The sequence below is a fragment of the Bos indicus x Bos taurus genome, chromosome 7, assembly GCF_003369695.1.
Source record: "Bos indicus x Bos taurus breed Angus x Brahman F1 hybrid chromosome 7, Bos_hybrid_MaternalHap_v2.0, whole genome shotgun sequence".
In the NCBI taxonomy this organism is placed as follows: Eukaryota; Metazoa; Chordata; class Mammalia; order Artiodactyla; family Bovidae; genus Bos; species Bos indicus x Bos taurus.
The window spans coordinates 68,675,813-68,684,734 of record NC_040082.1 but is presented as its reverse complement, the minus strand read 5'-3'; the positions used below and the strand labels follow the sequence as shown (position 1 = coordinate 68,684,734).

The window sequence follows — 8,922 nt, the reverse complement described above, 5'->3', positions numbered from 1 at the left end:
TTCTGGGAGACAGTGACAGTCAGGGAAGCCTGGCATGCTGCAATGATGGTGTCACAAAGAGTGGGACACAACTTAGGAACTGAACAATGGATTTCTTATTTTATCTATAGGGTAATCTTGAATGTTGTCATCTAAATTTACTACAAATGAAAAGCAAAGATTAGACAATGTAGGGACAGAACCAGATACACAAAATTAATTTTTGTCATGGGTTGATGCTGCTGTCCAGTTGCTAAGTCCTCTCTAACTCTTTGGAACCCCACGGACTGCAGCATTTCAGGCTTCCCTGTACTTCACTATCTCCCAGAGTTTGCTCAAATTCATGTTCTCTGACTCAGTGATATTATCTAACCATCTCATCCTCTCCACCCTCTTTTTTTTTTTTTTTCTTTCAATCTTTCCTAGCATCAGGGTCTTTTGCAATGAGTCAGCTTTTCCCATAAGGTAGTCAAAGTACTGGAGCTTCATCTTCAGCATAAATCCTTCCAATGAATATTCAGTGTTGATTTCCTTTAGTATTAATTTATTTGCTCTCCTTGCAGTTTAAGGGACTCTCAAGAGTCTTCTTCAACACCACATTTGGAAAGCATCAGTTCATTGGTACTTAGCCTTCTTTATTGTCCAACTCTCAGATACATACATGACTCCTGGAAAAACCATAGCTTTGACTATATGAACTTTTTTCTGCAAAGTGAGGTCTGTGCTTTTAAACATGCTTTCTAGGTTTGTCATAGCTTTCCTTTCAAGGAACAAGCATCTTTTAGTTTCATGGCTGCAGTCAATCTGCAGTGATTTTGGAACCCAAGAAAATAAACTTTGTCACTAACTCTAACTTTTCCCCTTTTGTTTGCCATGAAGTAATGGACTGGAAGACATGATCTTAGTATTTTAAATGTTCAGTTTTAACCCACTTTTTTCACTCTCCTCTTTCAACCTTATCTAGAAGCTTTTTAGTTCCTCTTCATTTTCTGCCATTAGAGTGGTATCAGCTGTATATCTGAGATTGTTGATATTTCTCCCAGAAATCTTGATTGCAGCTTGTGATTCATCCAGTCCTGCATTTCACATGATACGCTCTGTATAAAAGTTAAATAAACAGAGTAACAATATATAGCCTTGACGTACTCCTTTCCCAATTTTGAACCAGTTAATTGTTCCATGTAAGGTTCTAATTGTTGATTTTTGACCTGTGTTCAGGCTTCTCAGGAGAAAATAAGGGGGTCTGATATCCCCATCTCCTTAAGAATTTTCCAGTTTGTTGTAATCCACACAAAGACTTTAGCTTAGTCAATGAAGCAAAAGTGAATGTTTTCCTGGAATTCCCTTGCTTTTCCTATAATCCAACGGATGTTGGCAATTCGATCTCTGGTTCCTCTACCTTTCTAAACCTAACTTGTACATCTGCAAGTTTTCTATTCACATATTACTGAGGCTTAGCTTGAAGAATTTTGTGCATAACCTTTGTTGTTGTTCCACTGTTCAGGCACGTCTGACTCTTCACAACCTCATGAACTATAGCACTCAGGCTTCCCTGTCCTTCACAATCTTCCAGAGTTTGCTGAGACCCATGTCCATTGAGTTGATGATGCCATACAACCATGTCATCCTCTGTCATCCCTTTCTCCTCCTGCCTTCAACCTTTCCAGTATCAAGGTCTTTTCCAATGAGTCAGCTCTTCTCATCAGTTCCCCAAAGTATTGGAGTTTCTGCTTCAGCATCCGTCCTTCCAATGAATATTCAGGGCTGATTTCCTTTAGGATTTATTGATTTGATCTCTTTGAAGTCCAAGGGACTCTCAAGAGTCTTCTCCAACACTATGGTTTGAAAACATCAATTCTTCAGCTTTCTTTATGGTTCAACTCTCACATGTGTACATGACTACTGGAAAAACCATAGCTTTGACTATATGGATGCTTGTCAGCAAAGTGATGTCTCTGTTTTTTAATACACTGTCTAGGTTTGTCATAGCTTTTCTTCCAAGGAGCAAGTGTCTTTCTAACTTCATGGCTGCAGTCACCATCCCTAGTGATTTTGGAGCCCAAGAAAATAAAGTGTGTCACTGTTTCCATGGTTTCCCCATCTATTTTCCCTGAAGTGATGGAAACAGATACCATGATCTTAGTCATTTGAATGTTGAGTTTTAAGCCAGCTTTTTCACTTCCCTCTTTCACCTTAATCAAAAGGCTCTTTAGTTCCTCTTCCCTTTCTGCCATAAGGGTGGTATCATCTCCATATCTGAGATTTTTTATATTTCTCCTGTCTTTCTTGCTTCCAGCTTGAGTTTCATCCAGTCCAGCATTTCACATGATGTACTCTCCATATAAGTTAAATAAGCAGGATGATAACATACAGCCTTGACATACTCCTTTCCCAATATCGAACTAGTTCATTGTTACATGTTTGGTTCTAACTGTTACTTCTTGACCTGCATGCAGGTTTCTTAGGAGGCATGTAAAATGGTCTGGTATTCCCTTTACAAACTTTCCACAGTTTCTTGTTATCCACACCATCAAAGATTTTAGCATAGTCAATGAAGCATATATTTTTCTGGAATTCTCTTGCTTTTTCTTTGATCCAGTGGATGTTGGCAATTTGATCTCTGATTCCTCTGTCTTTTAAATCTACCTTGCACATCTGGTAGTTCTTGGTTCATATGCTACTGAAGCCTAGCTTGAAGAATTTTGAGAATTAACTTGCTAGCATGTGAAATGAGTGCAATTGTGCAGTAGCTTGAACATTCTTTGGCTCTGCCCTTCTTTAGGTTTGGAATGAAAACTGACCTTTTACAGTCCTCTGGCCACTTATGAGTTTTCCAAATTTACTGGCATATTGAGTGCAGCACTTTAATTGTATCACCTTTTAGGATTTGAAATAACTTTGCTGGAATTCCATCACCTCCACTAGCTTTGTTGGTAGTAATGCTTCTTAAGTCCTTCTTGACTTCAAACTCCAGGATATCTGGCTCTAGGTGAGTGACCACACTATCGTGGTTATCCCAGTCTTTAAGTCCTTTTCTTTTATAGTTCTTCTATGTATTCTGGCCACCACTTCTTAATCTCTTCTACCTCTGTTAGGTCCTTACAATTTCTGTCCTTTATCATGCCCATCCTTGCATGAGATGTTCCCTTGATATCTCCAATTTTCTTGAAGAGAGCTCTAGTCATTCCCATTCTATTGTTTTCCTCTACTCCTTTGTATTGTTCATTGAAGAAAGTCTTCTTATCTCTCCTTCCTTTTCTCTGGAATTCTGTATTGAGTTGTGTATATCTTTCCCTTTCTCCTTTGACTTTCAAATCTCTTATTTACTCAGGTATTTTTGTAAGACCTCCTCAGACAACCACTTTGCCTTCTTACATTTTTTTTTTCTGTAGAATGATTTTGGTTACTGCCTCCTGTGCAATGTTATGAACCTCCATATCCATGGTTCTTCTGGCACTCTGTCTACCAGATCTAGTCCCTTGAATCCTTTGTCACATCTACTGCATAATCATAAGGGATTTGATTTAGGTCATACTTGAAAGGCCTAGTGATTTTCTCTACCTTCTTCAATGTAAGCCTGAAATTTGCAATAAGGAGCTCACGATCTGAGCAACAGTCAGCTCAAGGTCTTGTTTTTGCTGACTATATAGAGCTTCTCCATCACTGGCTGCAAAGAATATAATCAATCTCATTTTGATATTGACCAACGGGTGATGTCCATGTGTAGAATCATCTCTTGTGCTGTTGGAACATCTCTTGTGCTCTTGGAAAATGATCTTTCCTATGTGTGCTTTATTTTGTCAAGTTTGCTCTTGACAAACTCTGTTAGCCTTTGTCCTGCTTCATTTTGTACTCCAAAGCCAAACTTGCCTGTTACTCCAGGTATCTTTTGACTTCCTTTTTGCCTTCCAGTCCCCTATGGTGATATGACATCTTTTTTGTGTTTGTTCTAAAAGATCTTGTAGGCCTTCATAGAACTATTCAGCTTCAGCTTCTTCAACATCAGTGGTTGGGGCATAGACTTAGGTTACTGTGATGTTGACTGGTTTGCCTTGGAAACAAACCAAAATCATTCTGTCATTTTTGAGATTGCCCCCAAGTACTGCATTTTAGACTCTTTTGTTGATTATGATGGCTACTCCATTTCTTATAAGGGATTCTTGCCCACAGCAGTAGACATATTGGTCATGTAAATTAAATTCTCCCAGCTCATTTCAGTTCACTGATACCTAAGATGTCAATGTTCACTCTTGCTGTCTCCTGCTTGACCACTTCAAATTTACCTTGATTCATGGATCTGACATTCCAGGTTCCTATGCAATACTGTTTTTTATAGCATTGATCTTTACTCTCACCACTAGACACATTCATAACTCAGCATTGTTTCTGCTTTGGCCTAGACTTTTCATTCTTTCTGGAGCTGTTAGTAATTGCCCTCCTCCCTTCTCCAATGATCCTTCCACCTTGAGGCTCATCTTCTGATGTCATATCTTTTTGCCTTTCATACTGTTGATGAGGTTCTTGTGACACTACTATTGGAATTTTTGCATTCCCTACCCCAGTGGACCACTTGTTTGTCAGAACTCTCCTCTATGACCCATCCTTCTTAGGTGGCCCTGCACAGCATGGCTCATAGCTTCATTGAATTTTGCAAGTCCCTTCACCACTACAAGGCTGTGAGCCATGAAGAAAATGTCATTGTTAGGAGAAATCAATTCATTTGATTCCAAATTTTGTTTTACTGTATGTATATCACATCCTTTCAGAAATGAGGTCCTCTATAAAGTGACAGAATCATTTCAGGCATTTTATAATTATTCTCATTTTTACTAAATCAAAACAAAGTAATATAATCTGTGCGCAGAAGAAATTCACTTATAGCCTCATTATGTTACCCCATAATGAGATTGCAGATAATAAATTTAATCAAATGGGGTTGTTCTCTAACAACTTAGGCTTTTTAACATGCAATTAAAAAGGTAATACCAGTTTCCTGATAAAGGAAGAAGTCTTTGGAGTTGCCTATGTTATTGCTTGAAATATAAGGCCAGGTAGGAAAAAAAAAACATATATATATGGCAGCAGAAAATGTTTAAAAGTTTTAGAAATGAATGTGAATGGAGAGCAAAGAGATCTATTTGATTTTGTAAAGCAATACATAACTTCCTCTCTGTTTATAGTGCCTTAGTACAAGAGGGGGAAAAAAATATGGGAGTTGTGAAAGCAGCTAAAACATTATTAATGTTTAGGCTTTTCCATAAACTGGACAGAATTTTTCCTTTAGATGCATAGTTTAGTAGTATTCATTAATTGGAAATTTAACAGCCAAAGAAAAATATGGCCAATTGAAATGATAATAAAATCATACACAGTGTCAGGAAAATATATGATATTTGGCACCAAAGATTTTAAAATTAGCAAGAAAATAAAGTAGAAAAGGAGAAAAACAGAGTTTACCTTCTTAAAAATCAACAGTCTAAATTATAATAATTAAGATGATATTCTCTTGATTATGACTAATTTTCACTAGTCACATTAATGATTCAGTTCAGTTCAGTTGCTCAGTTATGTCTTTGCAATCCCATGGACTGCAGCACTCCAGGCCTCCCTGTCCATCACCAACTCCTGGAGCCTGCTCTAACTCATGTCCATTGAGTCAGTGATGCCATCCATTAATGATTACCTATAGTTAAAAATTTAACTATACACATTTAACAATTCACATTTTGGGCATACTTTACTTGATAGCCAGAATAATGTCTATTTGTTGTTCTGGGCTATAAGAACACAGAATGAATTGAGACCACTTGGTTCAAAAATCCCTGCCACCAACATCATGTGTGACTGTGGGAATATTACTTTTAAATCTGCCATCAGTGAAAGGGGGTTTTATAGTTTCTCACATCTAAGGTTTACTGTGAAGCTTGATGAGTCAATAGATATGAAGCACAAGGCAAAATTGTTCAGAATACCATTATAATTATCTCAATAGTGTTATTTTTCTGTGCAATTGACTCATATTCTCATATTTTTAGTATATTTAGAAGGAACATAGACTAATTTGATCAATTTAACTTTCAAACATGTTGATAAACTGTATTTCACCTTGACATATTTAACTCCAAGCACATGAAAACTCATCCTTAACTTTCAAAACTTTTGTTGTGGAATTTTTCCTTTATCATCACCAGAAGTTATATAGAACACAATCAATGAATTTTTCTTAATTATAAATTACTGGGAAAGATATTCCAGTTTCCAAAAACAATAGGTCAGTTGTTCATTATATGTGTTTTTGTGTCAGTGCTGAATCCTAACTGCTAATGCTACATGTTAATACTAATCATAAACCTAATACTAATTATTCATCATCTTAAATGAAAGTTAATTTTCAAAAAATAAAAATAATTCTTTAACAGTGAATGCCTCTTGTATGGGATGATCCTTTCACATCTGGGTTTGAGAGAGTAATTTCCATTGCCCACTTTACTTCCTCTATTCAATTTTGTCTGCAATATAGATGAACTGACACCATGAAAACACTTACAGACATTGACTTGCATCCCAAATGGTAAATTACTTATTTTGTGAGTAAAAGTCAGACACACACAATGAACAGCCAGTCCTGAGATGTTTTGAAGTTGGTGCTGATAATTGTAACAATAAAGATACACTGAATAAGGATAGCATCCAAGGTAGTATTTTCACACACAGAGATGCACACACATATGCAACAGACCAGGTTATGTTTAACTACCATATATCATGCTGTGCATCCTTAAGTGTGGTTATGTGTATCACTGTTGTATGATAGTATCTGCTGATGTCATCTTGTCCAATGATTTAAAGAATTATTGATTTAAAAGAATTTTAGCAAAAAGCAAAGGAGAAAAGGAAAGGTATACCCATTTGAATACAGAGTTCCAAAGAATAGCAAGGAGAGATAAGAAAGCCTTCTTCCGTCATCAAGAAAAAAATAAATAAATAAAAGAATTTTACTTAAAACCCTTCTAGAATAGACTAGTTGCTAAGTATCAGTAGCAAATAATATGAAGAAAAATATGTTAAATGTTTTCTTCCAACTTTTAGAAATCTACTTCTTAACAATCAATCTGTATACTGTGTTAATTCCTTGTAAACATCATGGTTTTATTTTAAAGATTCTAGGTCACACGAGTGCCCTCATGGGATCAATGGAAGAGTACAACACATCCTCTACAGACTTTACTTTCATGGGGTTGTTTAATAGAAAGGAAACATCAGGCCTGCTTTTTGCCATCATCTCTATTATCTTTTTTACTGCATTGATGGCCAATGGGGTCATGATATTTCTGATCCGCACTGATTCGCACCTCCACACCCCCATGTACTTCCTACTTAGCCACCTCTCCTTCATTGACATGATGTACATTTCTACCATTGTGCCCAAGATGTTGGTAGATTACCTGCTGGATCAAAGGACCATCACCTTTGTGGGATGCACAGCTCAACACTTCCTCTACCTCACCCTTGTGGGAGCTGAGTTCTTCCTGTTGGGTCTCATGGCCTATGACCGCTACGTGGCCATCTGTAACCCGCTCCGCTATCCAATCCTAATGAGCCGCCGTGTTTGCTGGATGATTATAGCAGGTTCCTGGTTTGGGGGCTCTTTAGATGGCTTTCTTCTAACTCCCATAACCATGAGTTTCCCCTTCTGCAACTCTCGGGAGATTAACCATTTCTTCTGTGAGGCACCTGCAGTCCTGAAATTGGCTTGTGCAGACACAGCTCTCTATGAGACAGTGATGTATGTGTGTTGTGTCTTGATGTTACTGATTCCTTTCTCTGTGGTGATTGCCTCCTATGCTCAAATCCTGACCACAGTCCACCGCATGAGCTCAGTGGAAGGGAGAAAGAAGGCATTTGCCACCTGTTCATCTCACATGACAGTGGTGACCTTGTTCTATGGGGCTGCCATGTACACTTACATGCTGCCACACTCTTACCACCGGCCAGAACAAGACAAAGTCTTCTCTGTGTTCTACACCATCCTCACACCCATGCTTAATCCACTCATCTACAGTTTGAGAAACAAAGATGTAACTGGAGCTATGAAGAGGGTACTGGACAGGTTCAAGCGTACACAGAGAGTGTCAGGGGATGCTTTTTGACACTTGGCTCCTTCCTATGCATATGGTGAATGGGAGCCTCTTTGACCAATGTGGTCATGCTCAGTGAAAGATTAAACTGGAGGATAGGTTCAAATGTGAGGGGAAAAATCATTATAAAAAGTGTGTCTTCTTGGTCTCCTTTCCTTCATCTTCCTTTCCTCCTGCCTTATTCATATGTATTCAAGATAAATGCTCAGTGATTTCCAGAAACACAAACTAAAATTTCATACTCAGCAATTTTACCTTTTGGAGGTAAAATTAATTGCATGTGACTTTAGATAGCATGAAGTATGTTAAGGAGTACAAGACAGAAGATGGCACTACAAACATACATGATTCTAGTGTATAGACAGAGCTCACCATCTAAGGATAAGAGAAATCTTTTTTTTTTCTAGGTTTATATTAATATTCTGACCCAGCCATTTAGGAAGACAGATAGATAGCTAACTGTACATCCCAAGATGTCAGATGATAAGAAAAGTCACAGCATATTTTCTCAAGAAGCCATTATACTTGCTAAAATCATTAGGTGATTTTTTTAAATTTTATGTAGAAATAACGTATTTAACTTTTGCTTGTTTGCAACACATTATCAAGAACTATTTGTGAGAGAAACTAAAATTGGTGGATGAGAGCAAATGACATTGTACAGAGAAGACAGTGTGACAAGACTGTTTTCCTGAAAGCATTTCTAAGATGTTGGAGAAACATACAGGGTTAGAAGTTGGAAAGATACTAAAAGAATCTTTCAAATATGTCACAAATTAAGACATGTGACATTTTATCTTATCAA

General features: G+C 37.4%; 1 protein-coding gene across 1 annotated transcript; it reads left to right on the top strand.

The window, feature by feature from the left end:
• The first annotated feature begins 7,049 nt into the window (after positions 1–7,049).
• Positions 7,050–8,129, top strand: LOC113896594 (olfactory receptor 2T1). Its single transcript, XM_027548822.1, has one exon. The coding sequence runs from the start codon at positions 7,164–7,166 to the stop codon at positions 8,127–8,129; it is 966 nt and encodes a 321-aa protein (XP_027404623.1). The 5' UTR covers positions 7,050–7,163.
• The last annotated feature ends 793 nt before the right edge of the window (positions 8,130–8,922 follow it).

Bases quoted from the DNA above. Each gene is read 5' to 3' on its own strand.
- LOC113896594 (XM_027548822.1), top strand. From the start codon at position 7,164: ATGGGATCAATGGAAGAGTACAACACATCCTCTACAGACTTTACTTTC.